The sequence below is a fragment of the Monosiga brevicollis genome, genomic scaffold (genome assembly GCF_000002865.3).
Source record: "Monosiga brevicollis MX1 MONBRscaffold_32 genomic scaffold, whole genome shotgun sequence".
NCBI lineage: Eukaryota > Choanoflagellata > Craspedida > Salpingoecidae > Monosiga > Monosiga brevicollis.
In genome coordinates, this window is record NW_001865069.1 from 170264 (window position 1) to 193977 (window position 23714).

General features: G+C 55.5%; 3 protein-coding genes across 3 annotated transcripts; 1 reads left to right on the forward strand and 2 right to left on the reverse strand.

Moving 5' to 3' along the window:
* Positions 1-4069: 4069 nt before the first annotated feature.
* On the reverse strand, positions 4070-7887 carry MONBRDRAFT_11809 (uncharacterized protein; the record flags this gene model as incomplete). Its single annotated transcript, XM_001749654.1, has 12 exons — positions 4070-4158; positions 4303-4330; positions 4483-4706; positions 4806-5011; positions 5996-6192; positions 6491-6565; positions 6775-6853; positions 6955-7014; positions 7108-7258; positions 7352-7462; positions 7519-7722; positions 7821-7887. The coding sequence occupies 12 exons, from the start codon at positions 7885-7887 to the stop codon at positions 4070-4072; spliced, it is 1491 nt and encodes a 496-aa protein (XP_001749706.1).
* Positions 7888-10167: 2280 nt separating this feature from the next.
* Positions 10168-16821, forward strand: MONBRDRAFT_29178 (uncharacterized protein; the record flags this gene model as incomplete). Its single annotated transcript, XM_001749599.1, has 16 exons — positions 10168-10308; positions 10454-10756; positions 10873-10999; positions 11079-11134; positions 11363-11690; positions 11808-11995; positions 12190-12747; positions 12871-12966; positions 13107-13235; positions 13375-14327; positions 14416-14473; positions 14598-14704; positions 14868-15209; positions 15539-15695; positions 15791-16060; positions 16180-16821. The coding sequence occupies 16 exons, from the start codon at positions 10168-10170 to the stop codon at positions 16819-16821; spliced, it is 4455 nt and encodes a 1484-aa protein (XP_001749651.1).
* A 325-nt stretch (positions 16822-17146) lies between these two features.
* MONBRDRAFT_34226 (uncharacterized protein) lies at positions 17147-19896 on the reverse strand. Its single transcript, XM_001749655.1, has 4 exons — positions 19545-19896; positions 19216-19336; positions 17893-19112; positions 17147-17758 (listed from the first exon to the last, which is right to left on the reverse strand). The coding sequence occupies exons 1-4, from the start codon at positions 19614-19616 to the stop codon at positions 17498-17500; spliced, it is 1674 nt and encodes a 557-aa protein (XP_001749707.1). The 5' UTR covers positions 19617-19896; the 3' UTR covers positions 17147-17497.
* Between the last annotated feature and the right edge of the window lie 3818 nt (positions 19897-23714).

Genomic DNA, 23714 nt, shown 5'->3' on the forward strand with positions numbered 1-23714 from the left:
GGCTTCCTTTTTGTCTCTTGTCTTCTTCCTTTTTTTTGCCAAGTGTTGTGCAGTACCACAGCGGTCACTCGTTCTTGCATGAATGCCGGCTCTTATCTAGTCAATTACATCTGTTCATTGTTTAAACTGCATAGTTCCCGCTCAAGCTACTATTTGGCCAGTGTTAACGCAACACCGCTGGCCCCCCTCATTTGTCTGACCAGCAGCTCTGTGTGGTGTTCATGCCATCTGCAAGTTCTCGTAGAACTTGAGCACCGTGGGGTCTGCGTAGACCGCCTCACGGCGGAATCCTGTAACTTCGAGCCCATCCATGCGCTTGGCGCGTGACAGGGCCACATAGGCTTGGCCGGCCGAAAATACCTGAAAATGTAGCAACCAGAAACAGTAGGAGGACGGGCGGGCGGTCAGCGTCTGATCCCAGGGCAACTTTCCAGTCGGGCATACAGTCGGGTACTCACCCGCGACAAATCAACCTGCACCGAGTCCAGGGTCATGCCTGACACCAGCACCCAAAACGCGAACGTGAGAAAATGCAAACTCGTACTCGCTGCCACGTGTGTACACGGGCGTGATGCTTTGCGTCTGACTTGTGGGCCAGAGTAAACAGGCACCGCGAGCTGGCTTACCCTGGCTTTTATGGATGGAAATGGCCCACGCGAGGGCCAAGGGGAGCTGCTTGCGACGCAGCACGTTATCTTGCGAAACTTTGACACTGAAATACTCGGGGCGCACCGTGCGCGAAGTGCCGTTGGCAAACTGCCAATGTTCAATCAGCGTGCATGAGTCAGCTGTCTGTCCACGCATGAAAAAAAAAAAAAAAAAAAAAAAAAAAAGGTTCAAAAGTTCACTCTCATGAAATTGGCAACAAGGCAAGGCTAGTACCTCGACAATTGGAAAGCCACTGGCGGAAAAGGACCGCACAACGCCGACCGTGCCGTTGGCCAGCCCCAAGTTGACGTCCAAATTCTTCAACAGCATCACCTATTGGCCGGGAATCGAAAGACAAAAGACACGGCGGAAGAGGAGACGCCGAGCGTGGGCGACGGAATAAGGGCCGGTTTGATACGAGGAGGTGGAAAGCAGACGCGCAGTAGCACATGGTGGGCAGGAGGCACAAGATCACAAGCCGCTGACCTGTGCATGCACCTTCAGCTCCAGACTGCCTGACGCCCGGCAAGACTTGTCTAATAGACTCTGAGCCGAGGCCACTGTGCACCATAAAAGGAATGATTAACTCAGCATGGCCAGTGTTGCAGAATTCTGTCGCAAGAGCCGCTGTGCTGACGACAACGAGTGACGTACGGGTTGATGAATCTTCAGCACGATACACATGCTGCGCTCCCGGCAAGCGTGCCAGCTCACGAGTGTTGATAATATCCGCCTCTCGAACGTGCGTGCAAAGCTTGGTGGCCTTGGCTCCGTCGACCAACTGCCGAGGTACAGCGTTGTCCAACATTGTAAAGCTTTGATGAGAGGGGTGGGGGACAGAGGCGGGCGTTGGGTACAGACGACCTACCGTCTGGATTCGACAGCTGCGGATGGTTCCTTCATCCTCAGTGTTGCAATGGCCCAGCCGCAAGCGCCGCAGGAGGCCGGCAAACTGACTGTCGGTCTGTCGGTGAATCTGTGCAGGCCAATATGAGTCTTAAAGGCAAAGCCGACGCAGGTCTGCCAAGATACAAGCCATCGGCCTCAGCACATCACTACGGGTCCCACCTGTTTGAGCTCAAAGGTTGCCTCTACCACCGAATTCCAACATTGTGCTTGAAAGCAGAACTTGGGTTGTTCGTTGCCAGGAACCACGGGCGGCAGCTGTAGGAAATCTCCCACAAGTACCAGTTGGATGCCACCAAAGGGCTTGCTGTTGCGGCGAATTTGCTGAGCCACTTTGGACAGCTGTCGTGTTGTTCCAATGCAGTAGCAATTTATGAGCCCATGGTCAGCCAGAGTCAACGTAGTAAAACGGCGTGCAGAGGATGCTCAGAAAACAGGCGTGGCGTCGTGCTTATTGCCTTTTGAGATCCTGGCCAAGCTGATCAAAGCACTTACCCGATCAAAGTAATCAGCATGTACCATGCTAATTTCATCAATGATGAGTACTTTGGTGGTCTGCCATTGCTCAATGCGGCGTGGCAGCTTGTTGGTCCCAGCCTATTGAGACGCCAGTCAAGCATGAGCGAGTTACTTTCGCTACGCCAAGCATTTCCCTCGCGCAGGTGCCAAACGGTACGGACCTGAAGACCCGCAAAGGAGTGAAGTGTAATGCCATTGATGGCACACGCAGCAATTCCAGTCGATGCGGTGGCCACGAGGCCCTCAGAAGGCAGCGCATCCATGATGGCGCGGAGCAGCCATGTTTTTCCTGTCGGAATTGGGCAATGAGGTCAAGCAACCCGATATGCAGGCGCGTACGCGAATGAGGCGCATAGGCGATCTTTATATTGATAAGAAAAAGCCATCAAAAACGTACCCGTGCCAGCATTGCCTGTGAAGAACACGTTCTTGCCTTGCAAAACGGCTTGCAGGACGCCTAAGAAAGTTTGGTGCAGGTCGGATGGTCAGGGTCTACAATGGGCTGGCCCCCAGCTTTTGGCGCAAGCCCAGTTGAGAAGCGTACGCTGTTGCTCTTCAGACAACGTTTTGGTGATGGCTGACAGGTCAGCTCGGCGACACACACGCTTGGCCAGGGTATTCGGTGCTGTGCGCCTATATCGGGCATATCCAGGCAGGTCGTTGAGCATGTACGCATGGTTCAATGGGCAAAAGTTGGAAACATCCCCAACCCTCTGATGAGTGCGTGGGAAAGGCGAAGATAAAGCGAATGAATTCTTCTGTGACAGGCAGAAGAGAAAGACGTACGAGGGAGATTTGGCCTCAAGGCGTGAGAGTGGGCTCAACTGCTTGAGGCTCAGAGGGCGACGGATGGTGTTCTTCTTGGGCAGGCTAGTCGGGGGTGAGGTGGGGTGCAACCGCCGCTGCTCCACAGATGATTTTAGCTTCGCCTGCAGGAGCTTGAGAAAGGCACGGAGCTCGGCGGGGTTGCTTTTCATGATAGCCAGCTGAGTGCGCGTGGGATTTTGTACAACAATGAGCTTGCATGCAGGGTTGTGCACGCGACGGCGACCCTGAACACCATACCGTGACGCCCTGCTGGCGGAGGTGAATCGAGGCCTGGCCTTTGTTGACGTTTTTTCCAAAGATGGCTACCTGTCCCATGGCTTTGTATGCCAGTTCGGGAACCTGGGACCGGGGGCAAGGTTTGAGCGGAGCAGGATCGCCCGTCAGGTGGGCATCAGAGCAACATTTGCTAGCGCTCGCGGACGTACGTTTGGCAGCACAACGTTGAGGGAGAGAATGTTGTTCTCATCACGCGCAAGGTTGATGTAGCCCGGCTTGGTGCTGCAGTAGCGAGCGCATTGCTGACCCTGGGCTGTATGGTGTGTTACAATCACCCGTGCGTCCAGCGTATCGGACGCCATGGTTTGAGTGTCGAGGCCGCGCTGCTTGGTCAGGGTTTGCGATTCAGCAACCAAGGCCAGTTGAAGGCCTTTCACGACTCGTGCCTTTGGCCCTCCGTCGTGCCACAGATATCAAGACTGCTGCGCTCATAGGATCACAGAAGCTTGGCTGTCCTGATGGCTCAAATAATCAATGAGGCAAGGGACTCGAGGCAGCACAGCACGTCTCGCGGGCAAATTCGGGTCTTTCGCGCACTCGAACCACCACATTTGAAAACAGGCGCGAATTTCTATAAACCTCACTGCTTTCGCGTTCATTTTTCTCACACTCAAAATGGTTATGGTGACTGACTTCGTCTTTATGGTAAAGAAGCGTATAAACTGGAAGCGTGTGCAAGTACGTATTGGGGCGAGGCCTGTCAGCATTTTGCGTGTGCTGCTGATGCCCCATAGCACGGGGTGCACGTTTGCGGGGGCATGGAGCCTTTGCCGGTGCTGCTTGCTGCTTACGGCTGCTGATTAGGTGCTGATAGGGCTTCTCAGCCGTGCGAGTTGGTAATGGGCGACGGGCGGACAGGGGACGATCGAAGAAAACGAGACAGAACAAGAATTCAAGTGTGGTGGTTTGCGTTGGCAAGGGCTGCCCGGCAGCCGTCCATTAGGTGGATCATGTCGGTGCCCAGGGCGATGAAACGATAGCCTAGGCGAGTGGGAAAGAGGGCGAGAGAGAATGGTTGAGAGTTGGGGCATGATCATGTCTGCCGTGAGGCGGGTACATCCGGCCACTGACCGGCTTTTGTGGCATCTACAATGGCTTCTGACGTGGGTAACACCACATGCTTACCAGCCACCACCCCGGCAGCTTGGCACGCCTGGGAAGCATCATGTGCCCAAACGAGGGCCCAACAAAGTACGGTTGCAAGGGAATCAAGCGTTTGATGAAAGCTGGCGGGAGACGGAGCGCTGACATCCCCTCGCCAAAAACTAAAAAGAAAGGCTTCCTTCGAGAGCGGATGTTCCACACCTGACGATATCGGGCAAGGTCAGCTTGAACGTTGGGATGGTCCGTGCGACCGGGCAGGAGATATGAACCACTGTGGTCATAGGGACCATCCTGTGTAAAAATAAGCCCGGGCGTGCTCAGGATCGCCTCGAGGCGCGCCTGCTCAAACGCCGTTCGATGCTCAAGTTGCACGCCGACGACGATGCGCTCATTGGCTGCCGCCGCGTACTCGGCGAAAAAAGAGCCTGTCAACGGCACGGGGTTTGAGATCAGGCCTTGTGGGCGAAAGCTCGTCGTGGCCAGCTATGCAACTTTCAGCAGGCCTATGGCCGTGGGTGTCATACCATCAGCGTTGGCACCGCCAAAACCAAAGCCGCGAGTGCCAAAGGGCAGGGTGGCGCTCGGGTAGTAGCAGTTGCGGATCGCCTCGACAGCTGCCTCCGGCGTCTGAATGTTGGGAAACAAGATGCCTGGCATGCCGGATCCTGTTACAAGGCACGAAAAACCCTCAACTGGTCGATCGGGCAGCACATACCAATGGCGCCTGCGTCTAGGCAGCGGCGTGCAAAGCTCTTGTGGGCATCACCGTCCAAAGGCACACGAATAATGCCCAAACAGCCGTTGCCGGCCATTACCTCCAGGCAAAGAGCAACATCGTTCAGATCGATGGCGCCTGCCGCGCGCGGTGCGCATGGTTGCAGGCATCAGGTCCCAGGAAAGAAGAGGGAGTTGTGTGGTCTCGATCCAGATGCAAGCATGATGTACCGTGTTCACAGTCAATGACCACGAGGCTGTGGTGCTTGGCAAGCGCGCGGGCCGTCCGCCAATCCCCACTTTGGAGCCAACCGGCCAAGATTGGCTCATGGCCCGCCTTCATGCGCTGCCGCAGATCCGACGCCAGCAACAGCTACAAATGGCCTGATCGCGCGCCCAAGCAGCAAGTGGCGTGACTATCCATCCACCACCCCACTCTCCTGCGTCGCCATAAACGCCCGACGCACCTGTGAGAGAGATCGAGACACCTCCATGCCGAGTTAGCCCACCAAAATAAAATCGCAGCGTTTGTGCGGCTCGTTTTGTTGATGTGTGTGTGTGTGTGTGTGTGTGTGTGTGTGTGTGTGTGTGTGTGTGTGTCACATGCTCGAAAGAGAAATGTGGATTTAATTTTGAAGATGTTTTGCAAAAGGGCGGATCACTTGCTTGTTCTTCTCAACAGGAAGGCAAGGTCGTGCTGGGGTCTGTCAGAGTGGTTGAGGGATGCAATTGTGTTCAGAAGTTGTGCAGGGCCTCGAGTTATTATCAAAGAGGTTGGCCTGCTTCGTTTCAGCATAGACGCAAATTCATATGACATACAAGTGGGACCAGCCCAATCACGACCCCTCATGGAACATTGTTTTGCGTCACAGTGTAAAACTCACCCGTTCGGGCGCTGTTAATACCGTGCAAAAATCAACAACAACCAAGCGTGAGAGTTTGCTTCAAAGATGACATGAGACACCGAGCGGGAGGAAAGAGCACGATGCATGGTGCGCACCTCATCATCGTTGTGTACGTCGTGTCGCGGTGAAGGACGGGAAAGGTGTTCATGATGCCATCCAGAGCCGACAGGGTCATGTTGGTCATTGAAAAGGCATTCAGCATGTTCTCGGCCGGGTGTCGGCGGTCGTCGTCGGCCGGAACGGAATCCCAGTGGTCGTAGTTGGTCTCAACCAGGTACCAACGCGTGGGAGTCTGTGATGGAATCAAAAGTGGGAAAAACGCAAGACAGGGGCAGTCATGAGGGGCGCGACAGCCATGTTTGAAAGCCTGCAAAAGACAGATGGCGTACATCGAGGCGCCAAGTATCAACCGAGTAGCTGCGCTCGCGGGACAAGACGGCACCCTGATTAAAGTTGACGCCACCCACAATGAGGTATTCCACTGAAGCCAAATGCTGTTGATCAGGGCCACGGATCATGAGTGGTGTATATGACTCATTGGCACCACGCACGGGCAGATACGTTGCAAGCTGCATTTTTTGGAGACCTACCACACTGCCAAGATACTCGACGGCATCCTCAAAGGTAGCATTATGTTCCAGTGCGGTTCGCAGAGTCAGGCCCACCTAGACGCAGCACACAAAGACACACAATTCATCGCGATGCCCAAACAATGAGAGGCATAGAGCTGGGCATAAAGCTGAGAGTCACTTTTTTCGACAAGAATCAAGGCCGTTTCAGGATAGCCACAAGGGGAGGAAGGAGTATTGAGGCGGTAAAAACGCAGCTCGATGGCGATTACACTCTTATTGCCAAGCTCATGTCTACCCCTCACCTCATGGCCGCCCAGCAAAGCCGCTTCCACAATGTTGAGCAGGGTGCTGCTGTTGGTAAATCGCTGATCCATGCTCACACTAAAATCGGCAAGCAATCGTAAAACTACAAGTTTGGTGCTCAACACTTGCATCGCTGGTGGACACGATCCGTGGGTGCGTAGCAACATGGTCATACGCACGTGAACGCGCCCGGCTTCATGCCAGTCAAGGCGCCAATGTACCCGGCATAGGTCGTTGTCCTATGAGTTGACAGAAAAAGGCAAAAGTTGAGCCCAGCACTTTTCCCGGTTTCATCAGGGGGCTGGTGTGCCGTCTCGTTTCTTGAAGCGCACCGAAACAAAAGGCATCCACTCTTGGTAAAATTGACGTTGAAAGTCGTGGCTTGTAGGCCCGGCAGCTGGTTGTAGTCCAGGTTGCGGCCATGAAAAATGGTGTTTTGTTCATCCGTGGCCAAGATGGAAGTGCAGCCAGAGTTGAGCTCATCTGTTTGTGGGCCAGGTAGTCAGCCGAGACCATCCGACAGCCAGAGGAGGGTAGATATGCGAGGGATTTTCGGGGGAAAGCGTGGTTGCTTACAGAAAAAGTTGCTGAGCATGATTTCGCCCACGGTAAAGTTGGTTGCTTCAGCAAGTCCGCGAATTTCCTCGCCGTAATCGCCCTCGAGAGAGTCTGTGCTTATTGAATACACTGTGAGAAACGAGAATTCAGGGCGGGAGCCATCGAGTCATGGGCAGGATACGCACCAACAATGGCCTCGAGGGCTTGATAGGTGGCATTGGCCTGGTTAGGAGGAAGAAGGTTGTGCAGAAACTGAACAACCGGGGCCATGGCTTGGCGATACGGCAAGATGACCTTTTGCCAGCGCAGCCGCGCGGGCAGGTCCAGATCAACCACCACGGTGTCAACTGCTTGCGCATGCCCCTGCGGCGGCAACAGCTTGCCCTGGCCTGGAGAACCATGAACATGAGTTGTATTGATGCCTTCATCTGTCTGAAGCAACACTTTGAGACGCACGGCTAGAAGCCAGATTGAACCCAGCACCTACCGCTGGGCAGGCGAGCCAGACCCAAGAGCAGGAGCAGCGCAACTTGGCAACGCCATGTCCAAGCCATGTCGATGGTAAAGATGGTACACTACTCCGTCCTTGTCTCTTGAACGCCCTTGAACAACACGGCACCGAGATGTTTCTATCGCCAAAAGAAGCCTCCAAGGCTTGACCAGCTGAGCCACCGACTTCTGCCACTGCCACAAAAAAAACTCGGTCAGTGAAACATCAACACAAACACAGAGAGAGAGAGAGAGAGAGAGAGAGAGAGTTTGAGAGAGAGAGAGAGAGAGTTTGAGAGAGAGAGGGCTCCAGTTGAACGCAAACGCACACATGTAACGTGTTTTCTCTTGTTTGTTTGTTGTTGAAAAACCAAAAGTGATGCAAATTTTGAAAGGGGATGTTGGTCGCCTGCCTCCTTCTTAGCCTCAATGAGGAATCTCTCTCTTTTTGCTGGGGGTCTGGGGGTGGGTGTGTTGGCAGTCGAGTTGATAAGGAGCAGGAAGCGCATGGGGAATCTCAGTGCGGCAAGGTCACTTCTCTGTTCGATTATTTGACAAACGAAAAAGCACTGCAACTAAGGTGTACAGGCTCAGCCTGGCCACACCGTCAAGTAAAAAACAAAAAGGCGATCGAAACGCGTGCCGCCCCGGCAACAACTCGGTCAAATGGGTGCACTCGAGGTATGGTGCTGCCTCCTCCTGGTGCGCTCCTCCCATCCTTGGCAAGCTGTGTGCTCATCGGTCAGGGGTGGAGGGCAAGGTAGGTGCTATCAAGTTGATGGAGAGCGCAGCCATAAAGGGGGAGATGGCCTTGGCTAAGCTCCAATTGCCTGAAATCGTCCCCTCCAAGTAACTGCATGTGAAGCAGGTCCCGAGCAAGAAGAGGGTGTTGACGAGGAGCGGCCGGACCAGCCGCCCCTCCCGAAGGCGGCGGCGGTCTTTGGCCAAGCGCAACAGAATGATGAGCTGAAGATAGTAGCAGATGGCAAACCCCAACAGCGCAGGAACGGCCGCGGTCCAGTAGCTCATCTCAAGGTAGCCATCTGCCTAAAAACGCGCGCGCGCGCAACACCACTTGATGAGATGTTCAAAAGCCAGATCCCAGAGTATCGCCCAGCACGCCGGGCGGGGGCTCAAAGAAAACATGGCATAATACATGCAAAAAAAAAAAAAGGCAACAAGTCACTGCCGCAGTGATGCTGATCCCTCGTCACTTTCACAATGTCTGTTGCTCGCGAACCATGTGGAAAGCAACGATGCCTTGCGCCTTACCTTCAAAAGCAGGAGCCAGACCCACAGGAAGGCAGCAAAAAGGTAGACCAGCCCTGTCACATCACCAGCAAAGCCCAAGAGACCGTATGCCCAGGCCACAGGGTTGTTGATGGGGGTGCCGCTCATGCTTGACGGTCGCTTGATGAAGAATGGCTCAACGGTTGAGCCGCTGCGAAGCGCACCTCAGCCCGGAGAAATGGCTGGCCTCGATGCACGTGTTGCACCAGTATCAAGATGAAGGGCCAACAAAATATTATTGACAGTTTTCCTGACTATCAGGATAAAAGCAAAGTGGATCAAAATGGCGATCGGAAGCACGGGCTGCTCAAGTGCGGGCCGTTGGCAGCTGGTCGCGAAGCGACAGGCACGCCAATCACGTGAAGAGATGGGACGGGGTGACCTCCGTGGTAGGACGCGAGACAAAGTAGGCTGGGCACACGGCTCAAGGCAGTGGGACACTGTTCAGGGCTTTGCATCAATGACGACGGACGTCGCACAAGGCAAATAGCCACGGGACCGTCGTCACAATGCACGTTGGCGGCCCAAAAGGTCCAAAAGGCAAAGGATATTGAGGGTTGGCATCAACCAAGTACTTCGAAAGTGAACACGCTAGCACAACAAAAACCGTGTGAGTGTGTGTGTGTGTATGGATAACCGGAAGCCTGTCAAACTGCAGCCCACGGATCGGGTCGAACTGGTTGGGACAGGTCCCACTCGCACACGGCGGGTACAGGTCAAAGTGCAACCGAGTGCCGTCGTCATTCCCTTCAAGGTAAGAGAGCTCAGGTAAGAATTGAAGCAAAACAACTGGTGTTGTGAACGATAGTTTTATAACATTTTGGCGGGAAAAAAACACTCGTGTTTGTCGACAATTTAATTTAGCTGGGTATAAGTCATGTCTCACAGAGCAACAGCAGCAGCAACAACGACAACGGTGGAGCTTGAAGCGGGTTGCAGTTTTCACTGGCGCTGCTTGCTTCCGTACTAAAGCCGACAGGTTCCCCCTCCCCTCCCGTCGCTGCCGGTGAAAGTTGTATCGGTCAGACCCCTCCTGGCACGCCACGAGACCAGTGATGGCCGTGCAGGATGAGCTGAGTGCGGCGCTGGGTGCGGCCCAGCCCATCAGTCGGCTCCACAAGCTGCTGAGCGTCCCCAGCTGCCGTCTCAAGATCCTTAAAAAACACCATGCTCCCCTACAGGCAGCCATCCAGCAGGTGGGCTTCTGCCGGCCCCTCGCATTAGCCTCAAATGCAGTCCCAACCCTTTTCTCCGATCGCACATCTACTGTTCCACCTGTTTCGACTGCATTCTACTCATTGGTGTCCTCAACCACTTGCCGCTGCCCCATCGAGTCCACAGGCTCTGTCCGAGTCCAAATTCGAGGTCCTGGCCCTGCTAGCCAAGATCCTGTATCGCCAGCTCGAGGACCCGTCTGATCGCAGCGGTGTCAGCACCTTTATCAGCGAGGCGCTTCGGCAACAGCATTTTCTCGAGCTTGTGGGCCCCAAGGCCCCAACGGCCGTGGCTGTGGCCTTTCTGCGCATCCTCATGTTGTACCTCGGCTCGCCGCGCCGCAATCTCCACTCGCGCATCATGGCCGGCATCATTCAAGCCCTGCTTGAGGTGACCTTTGGCACGGGCCATCCCGATTGTGGACTCGCGGTGCGTTTCGATCATTTGTTTTTCGCCACCGTTCGCCCCCATCCAACCGCGGGGTGCATATTGAGGATACCCCAACAAGTGATTCTGATGGTTCCCGTCTTGGGCAACACGCATAGGCAGCCTCGGCCCTCAACGCCATGATGCAGAGCGCTCTGCCCAACCAGCGCGAGCTGTACAAACGTGAATGCAACCTGGACCATCGCCAGTTGGCCACGCACTTGCAGCGTCTGCCTGCCCTGGGCGGTCCGTTGCTCTTGTCTACCACCCATGCTCCTGCCTTGTCCAAGCGTGCCCTCTACGCTCACCTGTGTGCCAACACCAGACTTTGATCTACAATTTGAAGCGCTCCAAGTTCTCTACTCCATCATGGGCTCCAAGGTACGCTGCATCGCTTTAACCATAAAAAAAAACCAAAAAAAAACAAAACAAAAAAACAAAAAAAAACAAAAAAAAAAAAAAAAAACACCACAGACGAATGACGCTTGCCATGACCTGTAAAGCATTGCCAAGCCCTCCAACACCACGTGAATGGAGGCGACAGCGGTCCCAAGCAGCCAACCCACACAAAAGCAAACCACCTCATCACTTTGCCTGACCGGTTCCCAGGATCGCGAGGCCATCGCGGGTCATTGTGATGGGGTGTTTCCAGCATCGTGGCAACAGGCTTTTCAGGACCTGGACGTGGCGGCCTTTGACGAGGAGGCCTGTCAGCTTTTGGTCGAGCTCAATCAGGCCGTGAAACACCCCAGCGTGCAATCGCTGACGGCACGCTCCATCAAACACGAGGCTCGTGCTCAAGTCGCTCGGGCCTTGCAGGAAGAGCGCACGCTCTGCCACTTCAACCAGCGCTCGCAATGCCTGACGTACACCAACAAGGACGATTGTGTTGTGGTCATCAAGGCTCAGCATGTGACGCGCTTTTCCGCAGCCAAAAGTACGCCCGACCCACTGCTGGCGCAACGCAACGATCTTGATGCATGCACCTTGGCTGCCATTCTCATCCATGCTCGCCCTGGTTGTGGATTTGCCGTAACTATTTGTGGTGTGACAGATGTGCTGACGGTGCAGGTAGAGGGAGCAGGACATCCGTTGGCAGGTGTGGTCACGCTGACGTTTGAGCCGGCGATTCACCCGGGACCGGCCGCGGCACTGGTCTTTGGAGCTGACAAGCAAGAGCGGGTGGAGCCGCGCTCGGTCGCTGTTATCATGCCCATTCGAATTGACAAGCGTCAGGCGCAGGTAGGGGTGCTACCACGTTTGGTGGCTGCTGCATGGTCTCGAAAGGAAGACATCTTTGCACACTGCCAGCCTGCCACATGCTAAGCTGGTCTCTGGTGCCTTGTGACAAGGACCCCCTTTGTACCGTGATTATTGGGTCCCAGCTTCCTGATGTGCTGTCCATGTGTGCATGCTTTGTGGGTGCGCCCATCTAGGACAAGATGGTGCGCACAATCCGCTCTGTTACCGTGGGTGTTCGTGCCACAAGTCCCGACAATGACGGGCCGGCGTCAGCCTGCACGGACGCCGACTCGAGTTCCCACGCATCACCGGAACAGCCCACGCAGGTGGATCCGGCAAATCAGACGGACCAACAAAGTTCCTCAGAGTCGCCAGAGCCAACCAAGAGGTTCGGCCACAACCCAGATCCAGATCTGGGTTTGACCTCGAGCCAGGAATTTGAGTCTCAAGAGCTGCTCAAACCACGGCCAAACCAAGCTGATGCTCGGGCTGGTGCGCAAGCACGCGCCGTGGGTGCTGCAGCCGCGGCAACAGCGTCCACCAAAGCCGTTCAACGTCCTGGTACCACCACCACCACCACCAAGGCGCCTCGCAAGAGCAGCAAGCGTGGGAAGCAGCGTCCATCTGCCTCGCCAGCCGAGCAAGATCCCCCGTTTATCAAGAAACACGTGCAGGAGAGCGATTCAAGCAATGCAAGTCCAGGCTCTGTGCAGAGCAACGCCGCAGAGGGCATGACACGAGCAGCAGCAGAGGTGTGTGTGTGTTTGTGTGTGCGTGCGTTGGTGGTGCTAGGGGCGCGCGACATGTAGCGTAGTTTGAGCTTGTATCTGGGGTGACTCATTCGCTGGGTGGCTTTTTTGGGGGCGATCGGGTAGGCTGAATATGACCACGCACTTGCCGAAGCGAAAAAGAAGCTCGAGGCTCTGAAGAGCGCCAAAACTGCCTCAGAGGCTCAGGCGGCAGGGAAACGGGTGCGTACACAATGTAAACATGCGTGTGCCATGGTCTGGGGGCACACTGCGATTAAACACGATCTCGTCGATTGATCGCTTAATGCTTGAAAGTTCAAATGATCCTTATGCTGAGCTTGTACTCGTGTCGTGACTCGCAGGGCCGCATGGGCGAATTGCCCTATCGCTCGCTGGTCGTGGTTCGCACGCCACGCAGCGAGGTGCAAGCCATTCCTGACACCCCACCCGAGACTAGCCCAGCACCTATCACCAAAGCGTCACAGCCTCAGGTTTGGCCGCTTGCACGCAAACACTAAGCTCGGGATCATGGCGGTACTCGCACGGCACTCATGCGGACCCCATGCTGGTGCTGTCGTTGTCTGCTCCGTCGTTACGTTGCTCCACACCCTGCCATTTGCCTGGCCACAGATCGGGGAGGAGCCCTATACCAAGGCGCTTTTGGCGAGTTGCGGCCTGACACTGGCAGACTTGCAGGAGGCGATTGACGACGAAGACGCCGAGGATGGCGATGGCGATTGCGGCCCAGATGGTGGCCAGAGCAATGGTGATGATGATGGTGACGTCGAAGCCATCGCCAATGGCAACGCGAGGCGCCGTCGGGAGGTGCTGCGCAAGGCTAGCGTGCTGGCCAATGCGGCTGCACGCATGGACTCGGAGGCAGAGGACTCGATGGATACGGAGGAGCTGGCCGCGGTGCTCGAGGCTGCGGAGCGTCGTCGTCTCGTCCGCTCGACTGCAGCTGCGGCTGCAGAGGACGTCGATGAGGACTCGTTGGACCTGTCGTCGGAAGCGGGCCAAGAGACGGCCAGCCCGGACCTGGTGCGCAAGAAAGCAGAAGGACAAGAGGGAGAGCGGGCGAAGCGTGTCGTGCGCAAGCAAGCAGCCGGGTCAGCGGGCAACAAGAAGAGGAGCGGCAAGCGCAGTACACGAAGCAATGCTGCCGTCCAGCAGTGGGACTCTTCCACAACGGGGCGGGCATCAAAGCAACGCCAAACAACCCGCCGAGCTGGCACCAAGAAGAACCATGGGCAGAAGCGTGCGGCTGTGCCAAACCGCCACAAGGACGATCATGCTGATGAGGACGAGGACGCCGAGGAGCAGGCTGAACAGGAGCCGTCGGAGGCGCCCGAGCTGTCGGAGCAGGAGGCACGCCAAAGAGCCAAGGCGCTGCGAGGTGGGCGGCGGCGCAAGCAGGTCATGGACAACAACGACGCGCCACGAGCCAAGCGGGGCAAATCCGATTTGTCGATTGGCCAACCGCAGGACCCGACCCCGGACGTGGTGCAGTGGAAGGCTCAAAAGTCGAATGTCCGCCGATCCGACGGCGCCGGGGTTCAGCGGCGTCTCATTCTCGATGACGAGTGAGGCTTTGGGTGGCTGAATCAATGCTCTCGCTAGGCTGATCTGGGGCGCAGGCGACCCTTCTCACATTTTGTTGCTAATGTGTAGGCTTGAAGCAGCAGCGGTGCCCGATTCGCCTCGAGTGGCTTCCGACCAGGTTGCTCAGGTACGTGTAAGTGCTACCCGGGCATGATCACCGGTGTCTTTCTTTCTCCCCACTTGGAGGGCTTGTGTCTCGCTCACATTTTTACACCCCTCGCTACCGGGCGGATGGGCGTTGGGTGTGATAGACGGATGCGGGGGATGAGGTGGAGACGGCATCGCTCGCGGCCCTTCAAGATCGGGCGCGTGCCACTCTGGCCACGCTGGAGCAGCAAGATGACGACCTGATGGCCATGTACGTGCTTGATCTCCCCAAACGGTTGACTTTTCGGGGCGGTCCTAAGACAGTCGCTCCCCGACTACCCCTTCCACGCTGCTGGGGCCACCCCATTCTACTCATACCGGTCTGAACTGCCCTCCATCCTTGGGCGTGCTGGCTGATGGCGGCAATGCGTCAGGATACAAGGGCGGCACGCCAAGCTTGGGCTGGCAGCGCAGGGCCAGCAGTTGCGCCGCCGACGCCGGCAGCTCGTGGCACGAGGCCATAAGCTGCTGCAGCAGCTGGGTCAAGAGCGCCAGATGCTCAAAACCCGGGTGCTACAGGCCAAGGTGGCGTGGGGGGAGGCGCAGCGCCTGCTTGAGAGCATCTCGACCGAGGCGGTCGCCACCAAGCTGGAACAACACACGCACGCAGCTCGCGAAGGCTGCTTGCGAGAGGCCCTGCAAGTCGTCCAGGCCATGACCCAAGATTCGGAGCGCGCTCGCTCCAAGCAGCTCATGCTCATGGCCTCGATGCTCGAGTAACCTTTCACCTCGCCTTGTCTGCTTGCATCCCTCAATTGCAATCACCCCTGCTGAATTTGTCAGCCTCACTTGGATGTCATCATCCCACTCCCCAAAAAAACCATAAACCCCCATTCAGCATCAAGATGGGTTGGAAGCGACATCAACGCCTACCTGCCTGGGCGTGGGGGGCAGCGGGGCTGGCAGTGCTGTTGCTGATCTTTTATGGGCACCATTTATCCTGTGCTGTGACGGTGCATGCATGTGTACCCATTCACATCTTGGTGTATCGAGTTTTGCTGGGTTATTCTGCTCAGTTTGTGTCGCCGGCTGATGCTGTCCTCAGCATGGCTCGCACCGATTCTGGGGTCAAGCTGGAGATCATGTGCGCTGAGCGAGGGCTCAGTGTGCCGCATGACTCGCGATGGGTGGTCGTGCTGTCCACAGCCATCTCAGGCTCGACATTTTTCACTCGTAGCTTCAAGCGGGCCATTGTCGAGGAGGTTTGTCGCTTGTCCCCCTCCCCCTTTGCTTTGCATTCTTGTTCACGCCCCTGTTCACTTGTGTTCGTCTTGATCGCGCTCCTTGTCCTACTCAGCATGACGAAGTGTTACTCGACTTGGCGCGCCGCTGTTCTCGATACTGGGGCACCAAGTCGTGCACCTTTGTTGATATTCAAAAAGCGCTAACATCGGGATTTCACACGGATGCCAACACGACCCTGGCGGTCATTGGCAAGATTCAATATGATCATGTCCCACCCATGTACCTTCAAGACTTTCTCGACTTTGTTGCCTGCAATAGGATCTCGATCATACACCTGTATCGCCAGTCTTTGCTCGAGCCCTTCTGGACCTCCACTGCCCAGGTTGGGATGCATTGTTGGAAGGGTCGGTGGCGAGCAATTGTCGAGGAGGCAGAGAGTTGATGTGTGAGCTTTGCCCGGGGCGCATGCTTGCTAGCCTCAGCGACCATGTTGCTCTTTAGGTATTAGATGCGGCGCAGGAGGGCGAGCTAAAGGACCGCTTATTCCAGCAGGAGGAGCGGGAAAAGCTTGTTAGCAACCGTCGGGCACTTTATGTTGAGCCTCGACAGGCAGCAGAGTACATTGCGACCAAGCGAGCTCTGCGTTCCATGTATCAGCGTGCCTTCCGCTTTTCACCTTACAACGTTCCTTTCATGGAGGTGACCTATGAAGAGATCACCTCTCCTCGTGGCCAGCGTTACTACGACAGCGTCTACGCATTTTTGGGCCTTCCGTGGCGCCCCCTGCACTCTGGAGGTTTGGTGCGCGTTCACCCCGCAAATTGCGTCAGCAAAATTCAGAATTGGGAGGAAGTGCGCACGCATCTGTTGGACCGCGGATTTCTTGATGAGGTCTTGGCTTGCCAGCTGCCTGCTCACGAATTGGGCGACACGCCGGGCATCGACCCAGACTCGTCTTTTGCCCACCGCGCCGAACTCTTGGCAGTCATGACACAAGAGCAAGCTGTCGGGGCTGTCCATAGCCCTCGCGTGCATTTTGACCCTGAGCAACTCGTTGATGGAGCACAGGCACTTCATCTGCGCCTGAAGGGGCGCCTTGACGCTTTGAAGCAGGAGAAGGCACAAACACCACCTAAGCAGTGAAGACTGTTCCGGTAGTTGCCTTTGCTGACTTGATGATGATCGACTTGAGAGTACTTGAAGGATGATCGATTTTCTACGCCATTTTTGTCTGTCATGTTCTGCTGCTGCCCCACCTCTTCCACCTTTGCCCTTTCTTCTGACTCGTTTGACTGACGACCCTGAGAATTAATGTCGAATTCATTTGATTGCTAACCGTTTATCAAATACTTTGAAGTGCGGCTCAAACGCCTGGCTGAATATCGCTGCTGCACAAGTCGCGCAAGCCTGACGCCGTATTGCACGCTTGGCAAGCAGCGGATCTTGGAAGACTGGGATCGAAGGAGGTCAAAAACACCAGTCGATTAGCCAAAATCACAACACGAGATGCTCTGCCTTGCCAAAATGAGTAGGAAAATCCATCTGATTGACTCCATCAACACCTGACATGAAAATGACTCAGAACGCAGCGCGTTCTCCCGCCATAAAACCGAACAAGCCAAGGTGACATAATGCAAAAGTTTACAATTATGAAAAAGGAACAAGAAACAAGGACATCCGCCAGACACAATGGTCGGCCGGCTAGAGAATGAAGAGAACAAGGCCCACGGCTTGATTGCACAAGCAGCCATGCGACCATGCAGAATAAGGGGAGCTTTTTGGAAAAGCGGACAACTCGAGGCATCAAGGGTGGGTCTGACTAGGGGTGAGCGGCAATGCTGGTTTTGCCGGCCCCCTTTGCCAATCGCTGGACGGGCGTAATGTACTTGGGGTCGATGCCAAGCGCTTGCAGCTCGGCCAACTTGCGCTGTTTGATTTCATCTAGGCGGCGGCGGCGCTCTGCGGCTTCCTGATCCAGTTGGCGGCCCTCGGCAAAGAAGGCCTCAACTTCGCGCCGCTTTTCTGTTTCCTTCTCTTCAATCTGCTTGCGAATCTCCACTGCGTGATGGCGGCTTTTTTGCTGTGGGTGAACAATGAAGCGAGACACAAGTTGTCAGACTTGACCTTCGCAACAACAAGGATCAAGACCCACACCCCAACAAATGCACATTACGACGAGGCTCGAAACACCGGCGCAATGATTTTGAAAAATACCTGATGAGCGTTGCGTGTGCGGGATTCCACTTCGGCCAGCTCCTGTTGTGCTTGCAGGATGCGCTCAAAGTCTTGCTGATCTTGCTGGAGCTGCATGGCCAGATATTCTTCCTTGGCGCGGATCTGAGCATCACGGGCGGCTTGGATCTCAACGAGTTGACGTTGCTTCTGCTCAGCCTCTTGCTGCTCTCGCTGGCGGCGCTGGCGCTCGACAGCTTCCTGTTGGCGCTTGGCGGCCAAGGCTTGACGCTCGGCCATCTTATCCATGGCCTGCTCCTGCTGAGCCAAAAGGGCGGCGAATTCGCGGTCTTTGCGGCGCTTCACCTCTTCTTTCTGCTGTTCAAGGGCGTCTTCGCGCTCCTGCTTCTGACGCAAAAATTGGGCCAATTTCTCGTCTTCCTCCTGCAAGGCGCGCTGTTGCTGTTCCTTGATGCGCAAGGCTTCTTGGTTGGCCGAGGCAACCTCATCCATCATGCGTTCGGCTGCTTGACGACGCAGCATGGCCTTGCGCTCCTCCTCAGCCTCGTTGTCCTTCATGCGCTGCAGCATGGCTTGGGTTTCTTGTTCTCGCAGCTCTTCCTCGATCATGCGTTGCTGCTCGCGGATTTCAATTTGAGTGCGAATTTCCTGGGCACCCCGCTGGCGCGCGTTGCGCAAAGCAGCCTCTGCTTGTTCGGCATCTTGTAGCTTGCGCACGCGTTCAATTTCCATCATCTCGTCAAGGCGACGCTCTTCTTCGCGTTGCTCCTGCTCGATAACCTCTCGCTCGCTGAGTTGGGCATCGCGGATGGAATAGATTTTTGCCTGGCGGATCATTTCGTTGAGCGCCTTGATCTCGTCCTCCTGCTCCTCAAGCTGAAGGCGTGCGTGTGTAAGGAGATGCTCATTGCGGGCCTTGGCTTCGAGATCTAGCTCGCTCAGAGGCGCCATGGCATCGCGCTGAGCGTCGAGGGCCTCCATTTGACGGCGGCGCTCATTTGCCGCGGCGGCAGCGGCATGGCGTTGGCGCGTCTTCTCGTCGCGTTCACGTTGAATGGCGCTTTGGGATCGTACGGTAGCACTGCGGCGAAGGCGCATAAACTCCTGGTGGGAAATCACGAGCGGGCCGACCGTTGATTCGCTTCGAGGGACGCGCAGCGTGCGAATCTGGTCCTTGGAGATGATGGTCTGTGTGGCAGGGGGCTCGGGCGCGGCAGCACCGCGGGTGCTCATTCGACCACCTGGGGAAGGACAATACAAGAGTGAGAGATTCTTTGCTTTCGTTGCTATGTCTCATCTCCATCCCGCCTGGGAGGAGGAGCAAAGGGGGAGCGAAACGCTCACCAGCGCCCAGTTGGGTGGTGCCCTCGCCAGAGAAGAAGCCAGAGAGTTGAGAAGTCTGTTGCTTTTGTCGCTGCGTTTGCTGTGCAGACTTGTTGCTGGGTTCTCCAAAAAGCATTTCATCCTGCCAATCGGGGAGAACGGGACACATGCGCCGATCATGCAAGAGTGAGATGCATCATTGGGTTGGGGAGAAGGCGGGTCTTGCTCAAGACTACAGCGATCCGCCTGGGCCAAACATTCTGCTTCAGGCCCAAACAGTGCATCAAGCCCTGGCTCCTTCCCATCAGCAAGAGCGGGATGGGTTGACAGAGGGACGCTTGTTGGCGTACCACGTCTGGGCGGTGGTTGACCACGCGATAGTTGCGGCGGTTGCCGGTGGTGCGGCGCGCAGTTGAGGCCATGGCTTTGGGTCACCAAAAAAGGTTGCACAATTGCACAAGCAGCGTTTTGTTTATCGGCAGGCGATGGCCAAGGGCGCTCGCTGCGCGTCGAGGCAGACGCACACACAACAAGCTGCAGCGGGGGTCGGAAAGTGTCTTGGGCGCCAGAGAGGGGCCTGAAACCTGGGCACACCACCAGACCACGTCCACCAGAAAGGGGCCGCAGGTGGTCGACCGCCGGCTATAGGTACTCTTGCGCCGTGTCTGCCTGCCTCTGTGTGTGTGGAGCGTGCGTGGAGCGTGTGTGTCGTCGGTGGCGCAAAAAATGGTCCGATCAGGCTTTACCGGTTGTTGTCAAGACGCCCTGAATCACTATTGTTTCCAAGGTGATTTTTACCCTTGGTTTTCATTGAAAAATATCAAGATCAAGTGTAATCAAAAGGACACTTTATAAATTGTCAGATTATCGTCGGAAAAATAAACGCCACTGTGATGATGTTGACACTTTTGCCATAACGTCACACTATTGGAGCAACATGTGCGTGCCATACACACACATCTATCTGATCTGCAGGGAGTATTGAGGGGACGTGCTCTGAATCCGAGCTTGACCGAGCCTTGGGTGAGAATCGCGCGCGCGACGACATAAGCTCCAGCTTTGAAGGTCAAGGCGCGTCGAAACTCCTGCCCTCCTATGCTTGCTTGATTTCGAACCTGTGCTCTTATTGGTCGTTGTTCCGAGCACTTGAAATCGATGTGTGGTGCGTGTGTGGTGCGTGTGTGGTGCGTGTGTGGTGGTCGCAACCTGAGTAGGCTTGTGACGGCTTTTCGTCCGAAATTCTCTGGTGCAGCGAACGACTCGGTTTCGACTATCGCAAACTTGTACCCTTCCTTCGTACCCTTCGCACCCCTATCGCCTTTTAGAGGCACGATCGAACCGATGAGCGAGAGCCAAAAACAAGAGGCGCCGGACCTAACCCATGTACATCGGATGTGTTCTATCGGGCTGGGCGAGCATTTTCGAGTCCAAGAGAGGTTGGCATAAGGTCCTGCGTTACGTCATCAGAGCGTGGCACACACGTGATCTCGATATCACTGCTGACAAGTGATACTATTGCATCTTCACTTTATTCCTCTGGTCCCACGGGATTGTATGGGTCTGATCTAGCTTGCTCGTGCCCTCATCTTCGACACCCATAACCTCATGCTTGTATTCCCGCCGCTAACGTCACCCCACATCACTGTGCACCTGCCACACATCACTCCGCATGCGCCCCTGTTACGTCATCCAGCTTGGAGCTCACATCGAATTGTCATGAACAAATAGATTGGATGGGTGCGTGCCAGGGTCTGCGCACACCTGGGCAGGCGGGGTGTGCAGGTGTGCAGGGTGTGTAGGATGATGTGCAGGGTTTCTCACCACACTTGGCGTGGTCTTGAGGTCATTCCCGTTGCAAGTCGTGTATGAAGAGGGGTTTGCGCCAATCATGCCAACGCCCAACATCGGTGCCTTGCGCCATGCCCAAGCCAACACCAGACGCGTCGCAAAGTTATGGGGCCGAGGGCATCGCTGATGGGTATGCGGCGCCGGAGGCGCCATTCTCTTCCGACGGCGGGATGATGACAGACTTGCGCACTTGTCGAGCGACTTGCTGCTTGCTCAACTCCCAAGAAGCATGTGACTGTCCTCTCATGAGAAGGAGAGAGATTGAGAGAGATTGAAAAGTTTTAGAGTTTGAGACGAGTTTGAGATCGCTCGCTCGAGTCTCTACGAGTGCTTGAGCTTGAGATCCACTGGAGCGATCGAAATACCCAGGCTTATGAGCACCTCACGCGTTCCATCACCAAGAAAATAAAAATAAAGAAACGAAGAAAAAAAAAAAAAGCCGAGGGGGCCAGTTCCAGTCGCGTTGAAGCATCATCGCGATTGAGAGGATGTCAAAGCCAGCAGCCGTGAATCAGAATGGGGTTGGCAGAGGGTAGCACGTCAGGAGAAGCGAGACGTATCGATCAAGTCAAGCAGCTCGCCGGCCGTGTCACGGTCTAGCAGCACAACAGCAACAACATACAATGTACAGCAAGCAGCACAACTACACTACACAACAGCACACAAACAAAGCGCATGCCATAACAGAATTCGGATGCAAGTCGATCTTGAAACTTTATTTTCTTTCTCTCTTTCTTTCTTGTTCGTCTGCGCACTTGATGTGGTGAGAGCTGCCGTTTCAATGGCAAGCTTGAGATGAGGTGCTTGCGGGGCGGTGTGCATGGATTTGACTCGGCTTCTCATGGCGGTCTGCTCCGATGCACCACCCACCGTGATCACAGGCGGCCGTGGCATGGTCGCGACCACCGCTACCTCTTTTTTTTGACAGATTGATTGAGGTGCTGACCATGCTCCTGCCTATGTCCGGCACACACATTCGTCTGCACACACGGCCGCACGCATGCTCGCATCTGTCATCCAACACACGCACACACCCGAGACACCAGCGCTACGAGATGTGTGATCGCTTTCACACGACAAGCCCCCGACATTCAAGCTGGCTGGCTGCCACTACTTTGCAACTTGCTGATGCTCTCGTGCCGTCCCACTTCCTTGACCTCTGTCCACACATCGTCCAACTTGCCTTCAGCCCACCACCACACATTGAGAACCAAATGCACACCCTGCGCACCATGCTCTTGTGTGTATGTGTGTGGCCATTTTTGCTACCTGGGCCTTGATGGCAGCCCGTCAGTCAGTCAGTCTTGTCATGCTGCCAGCAGTGTGCCACTGCGCCATTGGCCGTTTCACACAAGGAGCGGCTTGTGCTCCACACAACAACAGTTTTTTTTTCTTTTTTTTTATCGTGTGTGAAGCTGATGATGATGATGATGGGTGTGTAATGTGTGTTGGTGGTCGGTTGTGGGTTTCAGCGTTAATGTGTGGGATGATGGGTGGGGTATTTCCATCTCTCATCTCATCTACAACTTTGAATTGGTTTTTGTTTGGGGGTCTTTTCATCGCCTGCGCACATGCTGGATGGTTACGTTTTGGTTCGTTCATCTGGGTCTGCACCCACTTCCGCCCCAAAGGCGCTCTTTCTATATTCCCCTTTGTTTTGGGGGGCCAATATGGGTGCTCAACGACACTTTCATGGTGTCCAGTCCACCACACACACGCGCACACACGCACACACACGCACACACGCACGCACGATACGAGTTCCACCACATCCCTGGCACACGACCCCACCTCCTTTGCTTGTGGGCTGATCATTCCCCCCCTCTTTCATTTCACTTGGTGTCGCGTGTGTGGGCGGCTGGGACCGCGTCATTGTATGTCACCGCTCCTCCCCCCCCCTCCGCCTGTCTCTCTCTCTCCTTTTCTTGATGTACTATTTTTTTCACTCCCTCCATCGATCCTCTTGAAAACGTGTGTTGATGCGACATCATCACGTCACTGCATGATCCAAAGAGGTTGAATTGTGGCAGCCCAACTCCTTCATACACCCACACACTCCCCCGCCCCCTTTGGCTCAGCTCAGACTCGCCGACCTTGAGCTCGACTTTCTCACAACTCCTTCCTGCTCTTGCTCTTGCTCGTTTACTTTTTAGGCACTTGGTGTGCGCTTCATTTGACACAAACACGCGGTCCACGTACCACACACTCGCACGGTACGGTAACGCGCCTTGCTTGTCTGGGGATCCTCTTGTGAGAGCTGGCCTGCGTGTGTGTGCGTCTGCATGGGTTTCTTTCGCTCTCGCTCTCTGAAAACGATTCACAGCAGCTTGGCAGCCAAATCAGATGCCCTTGCCCTTGTCTTTTTTTTTGCCCTCGTGCATTGAGTGCTCGCTGCATTTGCTCGAGCTCACGCTGGTTTTCGCCGCCGCCCCTCGCGCTTGCTTTTCTTCATGCCACGCAACGCATACCACGCCACATCACGTTTGATGTCGCATGTGCCTCCTACTGTCACCGCCGTGTTGCGGCCCCTGCCACTGCCGATGCCTCTACCACTGCCACTGCCTCTGCCACTGCCACTGTCCTTGCTTCTGCCATTCTCACGGCCCATTTCAACCTTGTGCACCGTTGGCTCGGTTCGCATGCTTGCTCGGCTCGGCTCAGCTCGATCGGTT

Excerpts from the sequence above, each read along its gene's own strand:
- MONBRDRAFT_34226 (XM_001749655.1), bottom strand. The coding sequence starts at position 19,616 with ATGGCCTCAACTGCGCGCCGCACCACCGGCAACCGCCGCAACTATCGC. Across the intron at positions 19,337-19,544 it reads TCAACCACCGCCCAGACGTG|GATGAAATGCTTTTTGGAGA; the intron begins GTACGCCAACAA and ends CCCGATTGGCAG. Across the intron at positions 17,759-17,892 it reads GCACACGCAACGCTCATCAG|CAAAAAAGCCGCCATCACGC; the intron begins GTATTTTTCAAA and ends GTTCACCCACAG.